At 46.6% G+C, this 22,810-nt stretch overlaps 1 protein-coding gene across 2 annotated transcripts in view; it reads left to right on the forward strand.

Annotated features, from left to right (window-relative positions):
- GPC3 (glypican 3) overlaps positions 1-22,810 on the forward strand; it is a 141,812-nt gene that overhangs the window by 99,989 nt on the left and 19,013 nt on the right. For both annotated transcript variants that reach the window (XM_015626879.1, XM_015626880.3), the window contains exon 7: positions 15,188-15,350. In XM_015626879.1, coding sequence (XP_015482365.1) covers positions 15,188-15,350 — 163 coding nt within the window. The remainder of the gene's footprint in view (positions 1-15,187; positions 15,351-22,810) is intronic.

Genomic DNA, 22,810 nt, shown 5'->3' on the forward strand with positions numbered 1-22,810 from the left:
AAGGCATAGATTTTCATGGGCAGGTGGCCTGGACTTGCTGCTTTGCCAGGACACAGCACTGGGACCTCACGGGGCGAGTCCTCGGGTGGTAACGCTGCCAGCACAGCTGAGCTGCCCCATCTCTCCTGAGAGCTCTTCCCAGCAGGGACCTTGCCCACGGTGGGTTCCTGGGGTTAAGCCCAGCTTTGCTTCCCAGCCTGGTGGGCTGTGAGGGCGGCTCTGTTTGGAGTTGCTGGCTTAGCAACTTTTCTGCTAACCTCTGCTTTCCTGCTCCGTGACTGCCAGGGACTGTTTTCACAGCCATTCCCGGTTTAACCCCGTGCCCTCCGACACAGGCACGCCTCATTAGGTGCTGTCTGGGAGCAGGATGCAGCGAGGGATTTGGGGTCCCCAGGAGCACCCCACAATGCAGGAGCTGCCATGGGCAGTGGCCCTAGAGCCTGCTCTGCCTTCCCACACACTCCCTGTGCCGAGCAGTGCCATCTGCCAACAGCCCATAACTATTAGAAGGGGAAAAGCGGGGGGAATAACATAATCAGCTCCCTATTAAATGGGGTAGAGGGCAGGCTTCAACCTGCAGGTGATAATGATATTTTGCCATTCACAGTGAGAAAGTTGCACTGAACAAAACATGGTTATTATGTACTTGAAACTGCTGACATAAAGTGGTTGTGAAATGCTGGCTGCCAGACTGGGTCAAGTTAGGTCTTTGCTGAACAGCTCGGGCTTCTGAGGAGTGGGGGTTTGTGGAGTGGGAGACCCTGGGTAAACACTGCTGTGCTCAGCTCAGCTGTTTGCAGCAGCAGAGTGTCTCTGTCAGCTGCTGCTCAGAGAAAAATTGTGGTGAGGGGGTGAATACAGTCAGCTTAGCCACGATCTCTTACAGTGCTTCCCCCCACTGGCTTGCAGTGTCAGGCTGGAATGTGTTATGGGGGCAAGTAAGCTGTTTTGGTTTGAACAGCGCAAATGTAAGAGCCTGAGAAATGTCAAACCCTCTTGTAAAGCTGTGTTTGAGAAAGAGGAGGAACTGAGAATAAAATCAGGAGAAAATGGGAAGTCATTTGTGCTAATTAGTTTTGGAGCTTGCCCAGTGAAGCTGCGGCTGCCCCAGTGCTGGAAGTGTTCATGGGCAGGCTGGATGGGGCTTGGAGGAATCTGGTCTAAGGAAGGTGTTCCTGCCCATAGCAGGGGATTGGAACCACATGATCTGTAAGATCCCTTCCCACAAAAACCAATCTGTAACTCTATGATACAATTCTATTCATATCATATCATATCATGTGGAGGGTCTGTAGTCTATGGTCAGTAGCTTTTACACCAGGAAAGAAACTGTGGAGGTTACTTAAATTTGGGATTTGGGGTGTCAGAGCTTACCATCACACTTATTTTCTTGGCTGAAGGAAGTTTTGAGCTCTCTTTCACATCTGGAATGCATCTTGATTGCCAAAGAGCATTAAATGTGGAAGGAACAGCAGCTCTGGATGAATTACAGTTGTGTCTTTCAGGTGTTGGCTTCAGATTTGGGAAGCAGTGGGAGCTCCCGAGCTGGAGAGGGTTGAAAATCTCCTTATCCATCAAGCTCAAGCCAACAGTGGCTTTTAAGGATTTTCAGACATCCAGGATCTTTTGGAGAAAAGACCAGCTTTGTGGTGCTCAGAGCTGTAAACTGGATTCCTGTGTGACTAGCTGTAAATAGTGAATCTTGTACTGCGTTGTGCCTTCCTCCCAGTGTGTTGTGTTAGAGGTACAGCCTGGATTTTGTGGGTGTGGGCAGACCCAGGAGCTGTTTGGTACAGTTTCCATAGAGATCCACAGCTTTTATTTTTACTTGGTGATTTTTGCTAAATATCTGTAATTTGCTGATGACTCCACCTTTATTCCAGGATGCTCATGCTGCTGGAAATGTCTGTTCTTTCAGTGTTGTGTGTACAAATTGTGCTTGCTTTTCAGTTTGTGTCTTCTCAAACCTAATTTGGGTAGATGTACACACATTCACATTCACATGAGAAATTCTCATCAAACGTTTGCAGTTTGAAATGAGAATGGGTTTTGTGCATTAGAATTAAACCTATGGGGATTGAAAGAAGTAGAGAAAACCTAACCTAGAGAAAAGGGGAAGCGAAAGTGCCCCAGTCTGTATCTTTTTACTTTGAGCACCTATCAAACTAAAATAAATAAATGAATAAAGCACAGTGCCTGAGTTGTGTGCTGACTCAAGTCAGCCCTTTCTGGATGAGTCCCCCTCAGTGCTGCCTATTAATCATATCAGACCATTTTTGTCTCACCCAAACGTGTGATTGTGCCTGATGCTATTTTTTGTGCATTGGTGGGTGAGATGCTTTATTATTGCCATATTGGAATTTTTCTCCCTCCAGTTCTGTTAGATGTCTACCAAGTTTTGATTTGAGTTATTTTTGTTGTGTGCCCAGAGGCATGAACAGCCCATCCATAAATATTAGCATTGTTATCTCAGCTGGGAGGCTAAGGGTCACCTTCAGGAAAATGAGTTGGAATTGGTTCCTAACTTTTATTTCCCAGAGTGGATGGGGTCTGTTTCCAGCTAGAAGGGTTTTCACTCATCCCTTGAGCGAAACTGTATTGAAACTGAAAGGTTACTCAGTGTCAGCACAGGGTCTTGCTCAGATTTTTGTGACTTGGTAACATTCCCCAGGCAGAAAGCTGTGTGCAGGGTGAGCCTTTTCCTCCAGTCACTCCATTTTTCTCCGGCCACGGGCACGTCTGGATGGCTGACAGATGGGGACGAGCTTCAGGTTTTAGCAGCTGTGCAGGGAGGTGGGAGGTGCCACATGTCCCACATCCTGGGGGCCCTGCCACGCTGGTGACCTCCTGTTGGTCCTCCATGGAAGGCCCTGGAGGGAGGACCTGAGTGATGCTGCTGTAAGGATGCAGCAGGGATCTGTGGTACCAAATTGGCTGATGTGACACTCTTGGTCCTCCCTCCTGTCCCCTCTGTCCTGAAGTGACTTTTACATCCTTTGCAGTGCCTATGGGGCTCTGACACCGTTGCAGCAGATGCTTTATTTCATCCTTAATGCCATTACCTCTTTAAGCTTGTGCCCCCTTGCAGTCTCTTTTTATGCTTAGGTAAATCCTGGTGTTTATCACAGTACTGTCTCGAGGAGGAAGAGCACGATTTTTTAAGAAAAGGAGGGGAAAAAACACACCAAAAATTAATAGTAAAATCCATAAAAGGAAACTTAGCTGGGGAAGATGTGTCTTTACAAAATTGAATGGCCTGGAAACATATTGTACATTTCCAGACACTCGAGTTAAGGGCTCATTTAGAATATTTCAGATATACTGGAGTTTGACAGTTCTTTGGTTTCCACATCAAACAATCTGTAATTTATTGCCCCATATAGGGACTGTGTTTTTATCATATTGCATATTTTCTAGCCAGAAATCTAACTACCATATAAGCTCTTGAAAAAATAAACCCTTTGGGGATGAGAATGCAGGCAATATGCTTTCACAGACCCTGAGAAACTCCCTTTGATTTATTTCCTTGGAAATAAGGGGAAGACACAATTTCTTGGAGTATTACAGCTGTTCCTCTGAGCAGGGTCTCGCTGCCTTTCTTCATGTGCTCGGTGTAAAGACCCAGTCCTGCAGTGAGCCCCATGTGAAAGAGCCTCACGTTGCTCTTAGAGGGGTTTGCAGGAGGATGAGAACAAAAATTAGAAGTTTTATGAGGCAGTAAAACACACAGCTAAACTTGGAAGGGGGGGAAAAAAAAAGGCAGGAGGCCCAGAGGTGTGAATGACCGAAGACAAAATAGACCTGAAGTTTGCAAAAAAAGCACGTCCTGGATTTCCAGAGCCGTGTTTGAAGCTGGTTTGATCAACCAATATGTCCCATATTTGTTTGTAGGTTTAATGGGCTGTTTCCCGGCGGCCTGGCTGCTGGGAGAGGGCATGCTGGAGGTCACCCAGAAGTTAATTTGGAAAGAGGCCAAAAGGCCACAACTTGATTGAATCAAATGTAAACAGAATAGGCCTGGGAACGGTGTGATGCCCTTGTGCCCCAGTCCCCTGCATCCCCTCTGCTCAGAGTGGTGGGGCACTGGGAGCAGTGGGGAGGGTCTGACCCCACCACAGGGAGACGAGCTCGGGGTGCCAAAGGGACCCAGACCCTGCTCTGGGCACACAGGGAAATACAAACTTTATTATGGGAGAGCCTGGGGAGCTGGGACTTTTCAGGAAAATATCTCCCCTTGAGAAAAGTCCATTACTTTGATGGATTTGGTGAAAGCTTCCCTGTGCCTGCTAGGCTCTCTGAGGTTTATTATTCCCACTGTATTTTTTAATTCCCCGATCAGATGAAGCTGTATAATAATTAGAAAAATGTGCAAACTGCCAGATTGTTAAATAATGCAAGGCACAACACTAATCACTTGAAAATACAATATTTAAATTGCACCAAAGCAAGTCACTTTTGAATCATTTTCCACCTTTAATAAGTTAGCACTACAATGTCTGAAGTGCTGTGTATGCAATATAATGTATCAAGCCTTCAAAAGAAATGTTAATAAATACAATAATTACTTGGACACGCCCTTTGTTCATCATTATTAAACAGTTTGTAACAATTAAAATATTAAAACCACATGTTGTTGAAAAGCAACCAGACGTTGCAATTATTTTTTACTAAGGCTATTAAGTAAAATGACAGAAGATTTTTATTTTAATGATAAATGCATTTTAGAATGGATCAGTTAATTCTTCTTCAGTACACAAAATAATCTATAGCTCCACCGAGTCTAGGCCTGGTATTTAAGTACTAATTCCATTGTCCTTTTAGCTGTGCCTTGGTTCCCATCAGCGCTGGGTAAATGCTCTCCCACTCTCTGTGCAAGTGGTACTGACAGGATTTTGCCAGGGCAGTTAAATCAGGGGAAGTGTGACCCTCGGTAACGAGAATGTAATTAAATCTGAAGGTATCTGACTGTCAGCTGACTTTTCAAACACAAACCCCTCCTTTCCCTCTTCAGGAAGAGCCAGCAGCAAACATCACCTTCCAGGACCCTGTGGGAAACCTCCAGGTTCACCAGGATTGTTGAGGGAATGCTGCATCCACAGGTCACCCACACTGGGTTTTTTTAAGCAGTCAGAGATTGGTTGTACCTGGTGTGTTTGTGTGCCTGTTTTCCATCAGAGGTGGATCCTGGAGTGGTTTTATGTATGTGAAGGGTTTCAACTTCGTGGCTTCAGTTCTGGAGGGGAGACAGGTGCTCCAGGTGTGTCCTGCAAGGACCATTCTCCAAACAGTGCTGTGGAAACCAGGTGTGGAAAAAGCCAGACCAGAACCTTGAAAGGAGATTCATTTGCTTTTGTGTTCAGAGCATGCAGCTGATGCACAGTGGTGCCTTAAAACAAACACCAGATATCCTGTACCAGAGCTGAAGTTTATCCTGTTGTGGAGGAAACAAACCTGAAGGAATCCTTGTGCAGCAAAACCCGGTGTAAGTGGAGCTATTGATAGCAGATTAACAGTTAATTACAGTTATTCTGGGCCTGGTTAATTGTATCAAGTGTCGCCTGGTGCTGTGACTCAGGCTGTAATTTAATCAGTAGATGTCTGAGGCAGGTGTCCTCCCTGATGGGCCCGGTAACGAAGGACACAGCTCTCTGGTCTTAGTGGGATTTTAGGTAGTTTTCTCATATTTTTCTCCAAAATTCGACTTAACATAAAGGTTTTTAAAATGTGGTCCTGATTGGGGACTGGGATTCAAACAGCTAATCTTCATTTTTTGGAAGGTAACCTCTGGTCTTCCTGGCTGCAGAATAAATCCAATTGCTTTTGTTACAAAGAAAAAGCCTTGATAACAATAATATTACTTTTCATTTCAGTTTGAGGTGGTGTAAGACTCCTTAGTGATGATGTTCTCAGGGGCAGGAGGAAAAGGCAGCACTGTCAGACCTGCTGTGGGCAGAGGGGGCCAGCTCTGACAGGAATTTCCTTCTCCAGCCCTGGGCTGTGGGAATGTGTGCCCAGCTGTGCTATAGTGTACAGGGAGTGTGGCACAAATGGCTCTGAGATTCCCACCCCACCCTGAGCTGCTTCATGTGCTGGGCAGGTTGGAGCTGGGAATTTCCTCAGTGCAATTCTGCCACTTCACCCCAAGCCCTGTGTCTGCAGGGGGGACAAGGCACATATTGTGGCAGGTATTTCCCCTGCTCCCAGTCAGTGAGACCCTTTTAACCTGACTGCACTGGGTACAGGTGTAAATACCCCTTGGTTAATGCTGCTGCTCATTAAATTTCTTAGTTTGGTTTTGCCCTGTAACTGGCTGCAGAGGCTGGGCTATATTTTGGTGCTCATGCAATGAGAGGTGGCCCTTGCAGCACATCAAACTGTGAGCAGAGAGAGAAGTTTGGGTCGCAGCAAGATTAGCTGCCTGTGGCCTCGCTTGGCTGTATTGCCAGGGGTGATATTTCAGAGAAGGAAATGGGCCTGGCTGAGGACATGTGTAAGAGGATGCTGCTGATGCAGCAGGGTCAGCAAGGAAGTGGGAGGCAGCTGGCAGCAGGTGGGTGTTTGAGCCATCAACAAATACCGTGATGGGCAGGAAGCTACCTTTTATTTTTGGCAGGACCCCTTGAATGCCTCCTGCCTATGGGTGGGGAAGGAGTTTACTGACCTTCTCCTGCAGCACATAATCTAAAAACTGAGGGTGAGACTCATATAGGTGCATTTCAGGGCTTCCTCTGTGAGTGTTGTGTCTCACTGAGGGAGGGTATAAAGTCACTAGCTTTGAACTTAATTTAAACGGTGAGTTGCTTCAGCTGTTCAGTTGGTGTCTGTGCATCTGTGTGTGGGAGAGCCCCACCAGGCAGGGCTCCTCCAGCCTGCAGCTCCAGAGGCCTGAGCCTTGCTGTTGGGTACATTCAGCATCAGTGATGAGTTGCACCCCAATGTGTCAGCAGTGCCCATGCTGGAGCCTGGATGGTTGGTTCCTTATTCTGGATGGCTGGTTCCTTATCCTGTTGGTAGACCCATCCTAGGTGCCAATATTGACATTGGAAAAGTTGTGTCCCTGGAGTTTTTTTTTGTTTTTGCAAGCAGCATCCGTGCTCTGAACACAGAGGAGAGCTGAGACCTTGCCCAGGAGCCAGTCCAGCCATCAGCCATTAATTAGAGACCAGCTGCTTGATCCTGCCCAGCTAACAGGTTTGGGGGCATTTGCCATGGAGCCCTTCTCCCTCTGCCTGATTTAAGTCTCTGCTGAAATCAACAGCTTGATAATTAACCCCAGGCTGGGGTTGTCTTGTCTGATGGGAGATAACTGGCTTATAAGGCAGCTGTTCAGTTCCCTGTGAAGTTCTGTGGTCCAGGGGACATCTGTCAGAACTGTTTGTAGCTGCTTTTGGGCTTCCAGAGCCTTGAAGGGAAGTGAATGCAAAAGTAAAGCTTGGAATGAGCAGCCCCCAGGAGGGCAGGAAGCAGCCAGGGTGAGTCAAGCTGGGGTTGTGGCAGAAACCTCTGTGCAACACAGCACTGTGCACAAAAATACATGATTTGAGGAGTGCCTCTCCACCAGGAGCTTTTAGAGGAAAAGGAAAGCAGCTGGGACAGGGGTTTGTGTTGCAGAAGAAGAGGAAGAAAAGAAATCCTTCCAGCCCAGGTCTCAGCTTGCTGTTTCCTACCTGGTGCCAAGGACGAGATGTTTGTCTCGCAGGCAGCCCTGCAGACGTCGCAGAGCCGGAGAGCCTCGTGTGCCAGAGCCTGAGCCAAGAGGAAATCTCCCAGCTGCTCCAACGGGCTGGGCTGGGCTGGGCAGGGCAGGAGGAGGCTGTGGGAACCCCTGGCTGCTGCACCCCCTGCCTGAGTCACCTCTACAGAACCTGATCCCTTCTACAGAACCACGGGGCTGTTATAGCAAATGGCTCGAGGTGGTGTGAGACCTGCACCTCCTTCTAGGTGCTCTTGCATCCAGGCACCTTCCATCCCTGCTGAGATGTCTGAAGGATGCCATGGCAATGAGGTGCTTGATGGCTCCACCTCTGCCCATTTTGTCTTGTTTCTTGTGCTCCTACTTTGCTTGTTGTCTCATGTTTCGTCTTCTGGTGACGTGCTCTCTGGGCCTTCCTGAGTGGTGTTTGGATAGAAGAGCAGGGCTCTGCTCCAACAAAACTAAACAAAATCTGGAAAATATGCATCATAGCAGTGATAGGTCCTGGCCCATCTAGGCTCCCACACCCCTCCTTCACTCAGCTGCCAATGCCCCGAGGGGTGGCTGCTTGAGAGGTGGAGAAATTGGTCCAGGTTCTCATTTCTAGTGATGCAGAACAAGTGGAAAGGAGAGGGGAAGGCAGCTGGGGAACTGGTAGGAGACTGAGAAACTTTGTGGGGAGAAGGAGCAGGGATATGATGCTAGAGGAAGAAGAGTGTGGAAAGGGGACAAGACAGCCCTTGCAGGTAGCAATAAAGGGAGCATCTTTGCAAAGGGCTTTGGCTGGGCTGATCAGGCACATTAACTACTCCACTTGACAGGTGTGGGTAGCTAATGTGCCTGATCAGCCCAGGCAGAGTGAAGAAGAGCTGGAAGGGGGTGTTTGCAGTAAATAGCTGCATTCCTATGTTGCTTCTAGGGAAGTGGTAGCTCTTGGAAGTCTTTCTGATCCTGAGAGGAATTGGTCCAGGCAGACTCCAGCAAAGTGCTGAAGGCATCACCTACTGCCTGGTCCCACCACATGTTTAATGATTGGTTTAATTACTGGGTTTTTTGAATTTGAGGGATGTCTGTATGTGATTGGAGCAGATTTAGGAAGGGATGCTGAAGGGCCAGAGATAGTTAAGGCTTGGAAAGACAAAACAGGAGAAGGGGCTGTAATATCCTGAAGAGGGAAGCAGCGTTTCTCCAGCATTGGCATTGATGTAGGGCTCAGGGGATGAGCCAAAAGCAGGCAGGGACTGCCCAGGGCCCCATCAGGCTGGGCTGGACCCCTCAGCCCTGCTTGGCACCCACGCTGTCCTGTTCCTTCCTACTGCTGCACAAAAACAAGCCATAAATAGCTGGGGTGGAAGGGGAAGGAACTGGATATAAGGTGAATGAGTTGATAGTAAAGCCTGAGTAATCTCTTTTTCACGTGTGCCTGGTGATGAATGAGCATTGTTCAGGCCAGGGAAGTGACACCTCTCCTGCCTGGGGGACAGCAGACAGGAGCTGGTCCCTGTGCCTGCCATGCTGCAAGCCAGGGCTTAACTTCCACTGGAGCATCCAGTCCCAGGCATCAGCCTGCCCTCACCAAACCAGAGCAATCCATAATGCCTTGGTAGCTCCTTCTGCTTCCAAAAGAGATTTACTGTCCAGTGCAGACTTGTGTTAATTACTGCCAGCACTTAGGAGTATTTATCTGTCTTCCTTTACCCATAGGGATGTTGTCAGTTCGGATAGCTAATCTGGAATTAAGCTGATGATCCATAAAGCAGGGCCACCCTTTGGTCAATAATTCACTGCTGTCACCAGCTTCTTTGTGCTATCAGGAGAGTGACCAGGAAATCTGATTTACAGGCAGCCAAGAGCATCTCCTCTGGAGTCTGTGAAGACAGTAAAGTGGGTCCTGCTGTGCTGGTAAACCCTGAGTGATGTGTGGCAGGGATTTTTCCTGTTCCAGGTATTTTCAGTGCTAGAATTAAAGGCTAAAGCATTTTTATGGCTAAGGAGCCACAATACAAGCTCAGAGCTCTGGTTTACAACTTTAGTAACCCATCACCATAGACTGGTGTGGAGCCAGAAAGCAGGAGTGACCCAGGATCAGTGTGTGAGGAGGGAATTCTGGGGCCATGCCTTGCCCATGCTGCTCAGAGCAGGCAGGAGATGCTGTCTGGGGTTTGGTCTGCTGAGTTCAGCTCCAGTAGCACAAACCCTGTGATGTCTCAAAGGAGACAGCAAGGGAAATGCAGGATTGGCCTTTAGAGCAGCTGAGAAAATGGCCATGTCCAACTCATCATTTTCCCAAACCCTGAAAATTACTTTTCCATCTCCAATGTCTGCTTTCACTTTATTTACTTTTGATTAGTGATCATTCTTTTTTCTGCTGAGCTTGAAGTAGGAGTTCAATGAGGAACAGGTTTCTTCTCTGCCATGTGTGTGCTGCCAAGGTGCAGCCAACAGGAAGGATCATAAGGAAACCACAATTCAGATGTTCTCCTCCCAAAATGGGTTCTTCTGTCCATGGGCCAACACTGTGAGCAGAGGAGCTGGTGTGCACACACTCATGTGTGTTCACTCTTGCTAGACAGAAGTACAGATCCAGGTATTTACAGATAGTTTTAAAGTTTTAAATATCCTTGTTTTCAAATGGAGTTTGGTGCTTGGTACCAGGGATCACAGAGTTTTTCTGTACTATGTGTTGCATTTTGCTGCTGCCCAGGAGGGGGAAGGCTCTCTGGAGCTTGGAAAGAAGCAATAAAAAGAATGATGCTGTTGATGTTGCACTGAGTTTGTGTTGGTGCACACTCCTGTGCCACCAAGGCGCCTCTCCACAGAGTGGATAAACCTAAGGGAGCTGTGAAATAGAAATGGGGTGTGGAGGGCACCAGCACTCTCATGAGGGTTGGTTAAATAATAAAGTATTTGCTAATAAAAGATAATTTTTTCCATGCTGTTTCCAGGGCTAATAAGCAGAGGAAGTGGAGAGAATCGATTCTGCTGTTGCATGCTTGTGTATGATCAGGCCACCAAATTCAAAACACATGAGTTTTGAAAAAGTCCACAACTTCAGCCTTATAAAATGGGTTCCTTTCCCTGATTCTTGCTTGTGATCAGATAATGACCTTCATAAGCAAAACAACCCCAGCTGTATTTCATAATGGGAATATACTTCTGTACATTGTAATGAGCTGTTAACAGGGAACAGTATCGTGTGAAAATCTGCACATTTCCCATGCTGCTGCCCCGATTCAAAAGCCACACATAAATTATTTGCTATTGCAGATTTCAAAGTCAGGATTGGCCACATAAGATCTAGTTTTTTCACCCCCCAAACCCCAATGTTTTTAGCAGGATGGAATTTAAAATAGAAAAAGCTGACCTGTTGGGAATCTCAGGAGTTGTGTGAGAAGTATCTCAGCACCTGTGCCAGGTACTTGTAAGTGTGTGCCTGGAGTGGGTGACTGGAGTGAAGAAAAGGAAAATAACACCTTTGCTCTTCCAAAACTCTTCCTTACGAGGCTCCTGAAGGAAGGCATCCTGAGCTTTGCGAGCCGTTGTGATTTGGTGAAATTCCTTGAGTTTTGGGAGGTTTCTGGCAGAGCCAGGAGCTGGTTTTCACTGCTAGGATGAGTTCCCAGGGTTCCCTTCCTGGTCCCAAGCAGCGCATGGACACATGGCTGGGGCTCCAGAGTCATTTGTGCACTGAGGCGCTTTTTCTGCTGGATGTGAATACTTGATTATTAAGCATATATTACAATTCTGAATATTATTTTAGCTGTAAGTTTAGTCTCCATCCTCTCCAGCATTTTAGGTTTGATCGTATTCCAGAGGCTTACTAAAAACATGCGAAGAATTTCAGCGAAACTCTCTGGAACACTTTTTGTTAAATTCTTTCAGTCATGCAAGCTAAATTAAATGACAGCTCTGTCCACCAAAAGATTACAAATATCAATCAGGCTTCTCCCCTAAACTCATGAAGGAATTAAATGTTTTTCTAAAAGTCTTTTATTCCCCTTAATAATCTCTTTGGCTGTTCTCTTTACTTTACATATTTTTGAAGTGTGTTGAAAGGGATGATTTCTGCCCTAAAGGAGCACAGTGCCTGTAGCTTGCTGACAGTATTTAATCTGAATTTGTGGGCACAATTTTGGGTATTGCTCAAATTGATATTTGCAATACTGTGGGCTTATTTCCAAAAGGAGAAAACAGCTATTTAACTGCAGTCCAAGAAACATGATGCTGAACTCTTTTCAGAGATGGGAGATTAATGATAAAAAGTATGTTGCAGCTCCCGCTGTTTATCTTAAAATTGGAAAAATAGGACCAGGTGGCTTGGTGGTCTGGGGAGCTCTGAGTAAAGTGGTTGTAAAGAATGAGGAGTTAAAAAGATTTCAGCATACAGTGGGCTGTCCAAGACAAGCTGAGTCATTACCCTGTGTTGCTGCATCTGTTTTTGTCTGGTCACTGTACAGTTATGAATAATTGTGTAAATCACGCTGGGATGCCCTGGGGAGCTTTCTTAGCAGGAAGACTTGGCACACCGTTCCCATCTGCCTCGTGTTTTAAGCTGTAGGGACACCACAAGACAACCAAGACATCCATGGACACCAGATGTGACTGCCCAGTGTCCCTCGGAGCCTCTCCTGCACATGCCCTGGCACTGCCCACCCTACCCATCCAGAGGGTCATGGTTTAATATGGATGAGGCTGGAAATAAAACTGGCAGACAGCTGATCTGTTAGAACTTGTAGTGAGGAACAGAGGGAGTTTCTTGCCTTGGTGTGGATGGGGGAGGAAAGCCCCTCAGCCCGGCCTCCCACCAAGAGTGCTCCAGTTTACATCGGCTACGTTACTGTGTATTTTTGCCATTATGGTTTAACAAAAAGACCAGATATGACAGTAAACTCTTACAGCTGGGTGAGTTGTGATTAAGTTAAAGCTATCTCACTGTTACATACTACTTTAGTGATCACCAGACTATGTATTTTCCTGCCTCTTACCATGGGCTTTAAACCACAGGACATGAATAAACTGTAATGTTAGGGTACAGTCAGCTCTGCTTGCTATTTAAGGACAGGGAATCTATGTTCAGTACACCAAATATAATTTTATAAAGCATGCAAACCATCAGGGAGGTTGTGGAATGGTTGATGAGTGGGACTAGGGCTGCTGCTCTGGATGAAGATGAGACATCCCACAGCATTCCTGGCTCTGGATGTACCAATGGAGTGGAGTGAGATTTCCACCCCATGCTTGGTCTCCTGCTAACTCTTCCAGTAGGTTTTGTGTCATGGGCTCTATTTCTCCCACAGGCAGCTGTAAAATTTAATTGAACCTCTCTGTAGTTATCAGCAGCTGGGGAGGGTGTGCCTGAGGATGGAGCTTTTCTCCTGGCAAAGGAAAGAGCAGTGTGGCAAAGGGATGTCACGTTCACTTGATCCAAAGTTGGGGCCCACGTGATGTTTCTCAGAAAGTTCCTGTTTTATTGTGGCTACAAAGGCATAGAAATTAAGCTGCTAATTTATGGCATGCCAAGGAAAAAAAGTAGTACTACAAGAAATGCTCAGTTATTTTAATGTTTGCAAACACACAATTGAAAAATCCCGATTTTCCCTTGCCCCCCCACTGAGCTTATTAAATCTGAAAATATCCCAAAGCTTAATTCTCTCTGCCAGAAAGTTCTTCTGCTTTTTTTGGGTAAGTGATGAAAGTTGGGCTGCGTGGTGGGGTGCTGTCTGGCTTGCTCTGTTCCTGGGATGCAGAGGAGCAAGGATCCCACAGAGGAGAGAGCATCCTGCTGCTGAACAGTTGTGGCCCCTTCCAGCTCGATGGGTTCAGGTTTTGGCAGTGGTGCATGGGGTTTGAGCTGATTAGCTGCTGTGCATGGGAGACCCTCACTGTACCAGGACTGCTGCTAGCTGGGGGCTGTGTTTGGAGGAGCAAAGCACAAGTGATGTTGTAAAGGCTTGTGTGGTTGGCATGCTCAGTTCCTGGGCACCTGTGTTACCCCCGGTGCTGCACTTGCCTTTTTATTTGTTATTTTTTTGCGGTTGCACCATATTCTGGGAGAGGCCTGTAAATGTCTAAACAAAGTGAAATTCCTGAAAAGCAAACTTAACCAGCCTGAGCCAAAGCCTGTTGGAGGCCATGGAAGCACATCCCCTGAGTTCTGAGGAGATGAGCTGCGTTTTGCTGCCTGCCATGGATGTGGGACTCACCCAACGTGGTTCTCACACCGGGCAGACTTTGGCACGTGCCAGGGTTTGCTGCAGCTGGGGAACCCAAAGGGCTCTCACATGGAACCATTTGTTTTTCATTACGATACGCTCCTCTAATATAAACACTAAGGTATGTGGACATTGCTGTGGACAGGGCGAGCCAGATGCCAAAGGCATTCCTCCAAGGCTGTATAAACTTCAGGAGATAAATATTTTAGAAACTGTTTTCTAAGGCTAGCTTAATAGTTTAAAAATAACCTAGATTCCAGATATTAAAAAATGCCTTGCAAGGCATGCATATTGCTGCAAGAGATGGAACTAACCAAACCCCTGAAGCATGTGGAAAGCTCTCATTTTGCAATATCTTCTCTGTTACTTATCCTTTTTATTTTTTTTTTCTCAGTGCTGAGATTAAATTCAAGAAGCTTTTAACAGCAGAGTGGCAGTGACAGAAATTTTCAGCATATATTAACTAGCTGACTCACACTTTTTCAAAGGGGATCTGGGTTTATGATGGAGTAGCTGGCAGCTTTCAGAAAAGCAAAATCAGGAAAGTCAGTGAAGAGGGGAAGCTGATAGTTTATAATGTGTCTAATCCCTCTGTGTGCTGTGATGGGAGCGTGGGGGGCTCCCACCCATGTCTGGAAAGTGCTCCTGACCTCGTGCTCAGGGGAGGCATTTCTGTCTCAGGGATGTGCAAACTCCCACTGTTCCTCAGGACTCAGCTTTAAAACATCTTTTAAAAGATGCTTTCATTGTGTCACTTGGCTACCCCAAAAAAACTCCTGCTAGCATCCTCTGTGCTTCAAGAGTAAGAAATGAGATTTTAGGTTGTGTTTGTGTAGTTCATACAGACCTGAGAGATCTGCCTTTTCCTTTCATATGTTTTATCTAAAATGGGAGAGAGTCCCTGGAAGCAGAGAGATTCCCTGAACAGAGGTTTCTCTTGCTACTGTTTTTTCCCCTGTCTGGCCTAACTTTGGACATGTGTTTTGTCCTGACCCCAGAGCTTCGGTGATATTGGGCTCTTGCAGGGCTCATATGGGCAGAATGACTCAATGAGGTTTTTCCTCCTCCTTTTGTTTCTTCCACTGAAGTTTTGTGTGCAGCTTTGTCCATGAATGAACCTGAGCTGCTCGGTGCTTTGGCACAAGGAGAGTGTTGGGCTCTTGTCCCATTGCAGTGAATCGTGTCCCAGCCGTGTCGCCCGCTCCCCCAGCGAGGGCAGGATGGAGCAGCAGGGAGGCTGGAGGGAAGCAGCTGAGTGACTGTGGCCCCTCGTGTCTTTCAGCTGCTCAGAGGGATGACCTTGCCCCGTCGAAAAGCTCCAGGAAAAACGGCGGAGGAGGAGGAGGATGAGGAGGAGAGCGGAGACTGCGACGATGAAGATGAGTGTGGCAGAGGCTCTGGGGATGGAGAGCTGCGAGTGAGGAACCAGCTCCGCTTCTTAGCAGGTGATGGGGATGGTGGGACTGCAGCAGCTGCCCCTCTGTGGGCTGTAGGTTTTGGTGATGGTGTGGGGAGCTGCTCCCTGGGGTCGGGTTCACTCGCTGGCCATGGTGCCAGTCCAGGCAGCAGCTGGAGAGGAAATGCCTCTGCCTTTCCAGGCTGGTTCTGTAGGGGTGTACTGAGGGCAGCCCTTTGGAGAAGATTTGAGGCAAGTTGCAAATCTGATGTAGGTCCCAGAGTCACCCCCTTCTGTCCTTCCCACTGCTGCCTGCAATCCTGAGATTTGAGATGAGCTTCCTGGAGGGCATCAGAAAGTCAGAAGGCTTGTCTGACTGCAACAAATGAAGGTTATTTCTGATGTAGGGTTTAGAAACCCCCAATGATTTTTTGCAAATACCTCAGGCTCGTTTTGCAGAAGTGATTTAGGTACTTGAGAACCTAAAAATTACTTTGCTTGCCAGTGTGAGTCGTGTTTGGTTGCTCTGAAAACGGCCCTGAGGCACTCCTGATGTTATTAATGAGGTAGCCCCTGGTCACCCATTGGGAGGAGAATGCAAAGGACCATTTGTGACTTTGGCAGTCACACGTGCTGCTGCTGCTGTGGGCTTCTCCTACACCCACTGAGCACCCTGTGGAGCTCAGCAGCTTGTGGAGCTCTGGTCTGCTTGTGTGAGCAAGCCCAGGCTGTTGGAGGCTGTGTCCAGCCTGGATGAGCAGTGCTGGACGTTGTCTGTGGGCTGGAGGCTTGGCCCAGTTAATGCTGGTTCCAGTGCAGCACAGTGCTCTTCGAGAGACCAGACAACTGAACCTGGATAAAATCAGCTTTGCAGCTTTGAAGTTTAAAAGGCAAATTTGGGCTCCTAAACGAAGCACAGATGTTTATAAATTCCCTCCCATTGGTCTGGGATAATTAAAATATCCTTAATGAAGTGAGAGCTGAAATATTAAATGCCAGTCTCATATCAAAGATTATTGACACATTATGTAAAATGCATAAAATACATATATTCAGATATTAAGTAAGGGAAAGAAAAGACTTTTCAAGTCCTCCACTCCAAGTCTGAAAGAGAAACACAGAATTTTGAGAGGGATAAAACACAATTTCATCCAAGAACTAAATAGCAAAGTTTATGTTAAAGAAATACAGGTGATTCACAGTGTCCTGTGCTGAGAGCAGAGATATGTGTTTCATTTTCCATGATCTTTGTCACACCTTGATGCTATTTTTAATGTGTTTCTAATTTCCTCTTAAAGCCTTCCCCACACTATCATCGGTGATCTCTGAGGTCGGATATATGATCCTTTCTGCCTTATTCTGCCTCTCTGGGCTGGTTTAATCACTGTATTGATCTCCCTGGTAACTTGCCCTTCTGGCAACTTAGACCCCTCTTGATGCTGTGGAGCAGGAACGTGCAGCAGGGAGAGAGGGCCTGTCCTCCTGTGCTGCTCTGCTGGAGGGTGTTTGCTGCTGCCTTTGCTAGGGGATGGCTAAATATTCACTTTAAAGCACTTGTGTCTCTGGGGCACAGGGTTCCTGGCAGGTAAAGTCTTTCAGGCTGCTGAGAGTGGGGAGTTTGTCCAGCAGGGCTTTAAGGCACTGTCTGAGCTCAGTGGGCAGGAGCTGTGCTGTCAGAGGGACTTTCTTCCTTGCTTGCATGCCATATACTCTTTTTTTGTATTTTGCTTTAGAGCAGAAAGGTGAAGCTGATATGACAGTGACAGAATCCTATTTGGTTGGTATTGGATATAAACTGTGACTCTGCTCAAGTTTTATGTTGGAAGCCAGCCCAGGAAAAGTTGCTGATGGTGTGGAAATACTCACTTTCAACATTTTTGAGAATGATATTTCTTTTTACTTTGAAAGGGTATTTTTCAATTAATTTTTTTCCATCATATCACATGTACATAGCAAGAAATAAAAGGGACCAGAAACCATTCCACATCCCCCCCCCCCACTTCCACAAATTCTAAATTTTAGGGTAGCATGCCGATTTGAAATGATGCCAGGCTTTGAAATCTGGAAATAGTTTACAAAATTAACTTTTACATTTAATGTGGCTTTATCTCTCTCCTTCCCAAGGTGGTTACCCTGTAATAGAGGCAGAAGGGACTGGGAGTGGCTGGGGTTGTGTTACCAAGCCCCTGGTTTTATCCCCTGCTGGATGCAGTGTCAAGGCAGGAACATGGATGGCAGGCTGTGTTGTAGTGCAGTGGTCAAAGCCAAACCCCCATCTGAGCATCTTTGAGTCCTTCTGGTGACCCTCGAGTCAGGGGACACAGTTTGGGGTTTTCCCCTCCTTTTCTCAGGTGCTTTGTTCAGCTTGAGGAAATTGGCAGTGGAAAACTCCTCCCTTCCAAAGGTTTTCCCAAGCCTTGCAGATGGACTTGGTGATACCTTGAGGAGGAGGAGAGGTGAGTGTCTCAGGCTGGTGCTGATTTTGGCTGTTGGTTGTGTGAAGACCTTGGCAGAGTTTGCTGCCTCTGAGGTCTTTGCATCTCTCGGATGCAGTGGGAATTTCTCCTGCTCTCCAGTGTGGGTGCCACAGGTCCTGCCAGCTAACTGCAAACATCTGCTGAGCACTGGCCTCACCAAGATGTCCCCTCAGAAGGTCTCGAAAATAAGGAGATGAAAAAAGAGCAAAAAAGGGGGAAAAAAAGTCAGTCTAAAATACAGACTAGTTTTGATTTATCGCCTGTTGTATAAAATGTAACCTTTGTTTCCTATTTATAATGAGCCTGTAATAACTGGACAGTCAACCTAAACTTTAATGATTTAAACATACTTGTAAACTGTCAAGTCAAAAGTTTGTGAGTGACTATAAACATATGTTGGTGAGCCCTATATGCTAATAAATTCATTATTATGTTGGCCCAGTGGGAAACACGGAGATGGCAGTCTTTTTTTTTTATGATAGGTCTTTTATTGTTTGTCACATCTGCAACACATTAAGGGTTTTGAAGGCAGATGATGTTTACAATAAGGGGGAGGACTGAAAACCTCCCAGCTCAGAGAAGAGTGCATCCTGTTTGTCAACGGAGTACCCGTGGAGCCGGCACCCTGGCCATGCAGCTCTAAAAATAGAGCTCTGTACATAGACACACACATATTTATGCCACACCAATGGCAAATCATGTCTGCAAATGAATTATAGTATTCCCCCCCAAATTATGAGTCAGTGCAAATGTCTTCCAGGCTCTGTGATGCAAACATGTGCTCGCAGCCTGCTGGGATCAGTCATCCTGCACCAGGCATCCGAGGGAAAAAGAGCCCGGCGTGGTTGGTGCTTTGCTGATGCTCCAGCCAGCCACCCACTAATGAGCCCAGCTCGGGTGTGCTCACTCCAGATGCCACTTGGAACCTAAGAGGTGATTGCCAGGGAGCCTGAAATTAAAACATGGATGCTGGAGCCAGGTGTGGGCTTTATCAAATGCTGGGGGAGAGGAGGTGCAGGCGTTTCAGGGACTTTGCAAAGGTGGCTTGTTCCAGCTTACCTGTGCCCTTGAGCTTCTCACAAGCTTTGCTGGGAGGAAGATATCTGTTTTAGTAGCTGAAGCACCCAGAGAACATTCTGAACAATCCAGCAACTTGGGAAGGGGTTGGGATTTTGAGGAGAAGATTTACTCTTCCAAAATATCTGTGTTAGGCAGCAACAAAAGTTGTCTTGGGAACAGATGGTTTTGGCAGAATAAAGTAGAAATAGTTTGTCCTGGGAAGGGAAGTTGGCCTCATCCCATGAGATATGTAAGGATAGATGTGTGCAGTAAAAATATATAAAGATGGCTCTGGAAGTCTGTGTGTGTAAAACAGCTCCCCTGCCTGGCTGCTCCTGCTGCAATAACCTGCAGTTAGTTTTGCTCTCAGCTGTCCCTTGGCTATTTCTAAGGGGGAGAGGGAGTTTGTAGTTTAAGCCATCAAGGAAGCCCCAGGTTTTCCTGCACCCTGCCCATTTGCTGCCAGACCCTTTGTGGGTTTCCAGCAATTTGTGCCATACCTAGGTGCTTTTTGAAGAATCAGCATGGTCTCCCCCTTGACTTACCCAGATCTGTAACTTAAAAAAGTTCTAGCTTGCTTTGCCACTGATTTATCCTCTTGGCAGGGTTTTTTCTGAGTGCTTTCATCATCAAATTGGAGGCTTGACTATTGCCTCTGAGCTGGCCAAGTGGGGTGTTTTCCCAGGTGGAAAGGCTGTTTGTTGGTAGCCCCTTTTTCCATGTTACAAAGGCACAGTTGCTTCCAAATGGGAATTTGGAATGCACCTCACAGGGCAGGGGAGGTCTCTGTGTTTGTGTGGTGGCCATGCCCTGTGTGGGCACAGAGTGGGACCCCTCTGTTTTCTGTCTTGCTTTTTGAGTGTTTTTGGAAGCTGCTCTGGAACCCTGTGAGTTGCAGCTTCCATCCTGTTCTGCTTTTAAACAGCTCCCAGTGGCCAGAAAAGCATTCCATGTCTTAGAGGTCTCAATGCTGCAATGTTCCTACAGCTCAGCCTTTGGTGACCTTCCTCCCCTCACCCTGTCTTGTCCTGGGTTTTTTTCAGGAGAGTGCCATCAGTCCAAGCTCCCTCCCTGAGGCTGCTCATTTTGGGGCTCAAACATGTACCAGGGGTGGGTCACCCTGTCAGGGTGGTGGCTGTGAATGGCAGAGATGGAGGCCAGACAAGGTCAGTTTGGGCACTGCCCTCCTGGTTTCTGCTGCTCATTTCCCTGGGGAAAGTTCCTTAGAAATGAGGATGTGTGCTGGAAAGGGGGATGCTCCCAAGCTGGGAATAACAATCGGAGTCTGCCGCGGCTCACTGACGTGTGTGCTGGGAGACAGACCAACACTAGTTAAAATATTTACAAGAGCATGTATTCCCATCCTTTATCACAGTGATCACTGCTCTGCCCCTATCCCAGCACCTGCATCTGCTGCTGCTGCTCTGCTCCATTTACTGCTCTGTCTGGGGCTGCTCATCCCTCTGCTGAGACATGCATTCTCCAATACCCCAGTGACTTCCAAAACACTCCTTCCACAGGTGGCAGATATCCCCATCTGTGGGGGTTTTGCTGACAGTGCAGGGCCACGTGGCTGTTGTCCCATCCTGATGAGCAGCCTGCACGCTTGGATGGTCCTGCTGACAAATATCATGTGTGCAGTACCAATATTTACTGTGCACAGCTCTGCTCAGCCTTCAGCAGGGCTGGCCTGTCCTTGGCTCAGGCCCTGGGTGAGCTGGGCTGGATTGACACAGCATCCTTCCCATGAGCTTTTCTATCTGCTAAAAGCTTTAGGGCTTCCAACTCTCATTTTAGTAGCAGAAACTTACTTCTTTTTTTTCTTTCCCCCCCTACTTTTTCTTTTTTTTCCCCTCCAAAGAGAGTGCTGTTGAATGCTTGACTGAAGCAAGGATAGCAGAAACATGCTGTTTTACAAGACATTCATCCTGTCCCAGGGTGAAAAAATGACAAGGCCAAATGTCAGCTAGATTATTCTGATGGAAGAGCTGGAATTGTACCGACTAAAACAGCGCAATAGCCTGATTAATGCTTTTCTCCTTCAAATATTTGTGTTTATTGAGTTTTTCTTTTAATGAAGATCTGGTTGAAAGTCAAGAATTCTTCATCATCGTCTAAAAGCTAAAAGATGGAGAGGGAGTCACATGTAGCAGTTTACTGACCCCTCTAATTGAGTGGCAAGTTCATTAATTTACTTTTGACGTCAGCAAAAAATGATTTTTTTTATTGACACTGGGAAAATTATTGGTGGTGTTTGGAGAAGGACTTGTTCATAGCATCCTTCAGCTGGCTGTGCTGCTGTGACTCTTGCATGCCTCACACTGTGCACAGGGTGTACATTTTGAGGGGTTCATGTCACCTCTGGGCCCTGAGTTCCTCCAAAGAAACAATAATTCCATAACTGAAGAATTACAAATTCATCTATCAGAATCTGTACTTTGAGTAAAGCTACATATATGCAAAAATCATCTATGGAATCAGCAAATAAATCCACTGGACATAGTAGTCCCATGGTTCTATATTTTTGGTTTGTTTCAATTTTGCTTCATTTTTAAAATTTTTTTTTTTAACTTTTTCAGTTGTGCTTAAAGATCCGAGTCCATCTGAGCAATTTGCATCTGGTATTTTTAGGACCTCCTCTGCCTCTTGACCCAAAGCAAGGAATGATGTACCATTTTTTAAAAAGCTGAATCAGAGGAGGGGATATTCATAGATCACATGGTGCATCACATTCCCAGTGTGAGCAGGCATTGGTTTAAATCCTTCTTTTGGCAGATGAAGGTGGTCTGTGGGCTCAGTGTGGGGTGACTGGCTGGGGCTGAAGGGCTGGAAACACACTAAAGGTCAGATGAGATGGTTCTTCTGCTGTAACACATAAAAGTGTGCCAAGGTCTTTGGGAATCTGTGACTGCTCATCACTCCCAGATGTTTATAATGCCAGTCTGCTGGCAAAAGGCTCACCCTCTAGTTAGGCTGCAAGTTTCAATAACAGTTTGTACTGTGCCAGGGTGTCTCAGGAGATACTTTTCAACAGTGTAATTTGGGAACTAATGTTTCTTTAAATTGTTACTGAGTGCAGCATCTTACATGACTGAGCGCCTCAAAACAATTTCAAGTATGCAAAAATGTGCCCAGTTGCAATAGTGATGGCCATATTTATCTTTAAAGGACGATGAATCTGTTTTTTGTGGCTGAAAACACATGAATTCTGATGAAGTTGGGAAACACAATTCCTGACTTGGATACAGTCTTGCTTTTTGGTTGGTGGGTTGTTGTTGTTTGTTGTTTTTGGTTTTTTTGTTTGGTTTGGTTTGTTTTTTTTCTGTTTTTCCTTGTGGAAAGGCAAAATAATTTAAGTGGTTTTCTTTTTAAGGGACAACAATAAAGATATATTTCAGACAGAAGCAGATCAGGTGCTACTTGCTAAAGGCCTGACAAGATAACCTTACACTGATAGTCAGGGCACCGTATCTGCACATTTTGTTGTACAAAGAGAGGTTTGTCTTCGAGCCTGATAACAATATAACATGTTGATTGACTTTTCACATAGGAGAGGGTGCCCCTTTCATGAGTGGTTTGGCTTTTACTAATGCCTTACTGCAGGTAAGCTGATAAGAGAGATTATGGGGATGTAATAAATGAGGCTGCTGGGCACAGCCCTGCTCAGCTTTGCTGGGAGAGAGCTCTGGCCCTGGAGTGTGTCCCAGCTGTCCTGGCTGATGTGTGTGCCCAGCACTTGTGTCAGTGTGCCAGCACTCAGCTGGCAAACATCTCAGCATGTGCTGTGGGCACAGGGCTGGGCCATCCCCCGTGCCTGCTGCAGCTCCTGTTCCCAGAAAATGTGCTCAGGGCCAGCTTGGATGGAGTCTGAGCAACCTGCTCTAGTGGAAGGTCCCTGGCCATGGCAAGCGTGGTGGGACAAGATGATCTTTAAGGTCCCTTTCAGTGACAAAAGAAGATGAGTTCCCAGGAC

The sequence above is a fragment of the Parus major genome, chromosome 4A (genome assembly GCF_001522545.3).
Source record: "Parus major isolate Abel chromosome 4A, Parus_major1.1, whole genome shotgun sequence".
NCBI classification, from domain to species: domain Eukaryota; kingdom Metazoa; phylum Chordata; class Aves; order Passeriformes; family Paridae; genus Parus; species Parus major.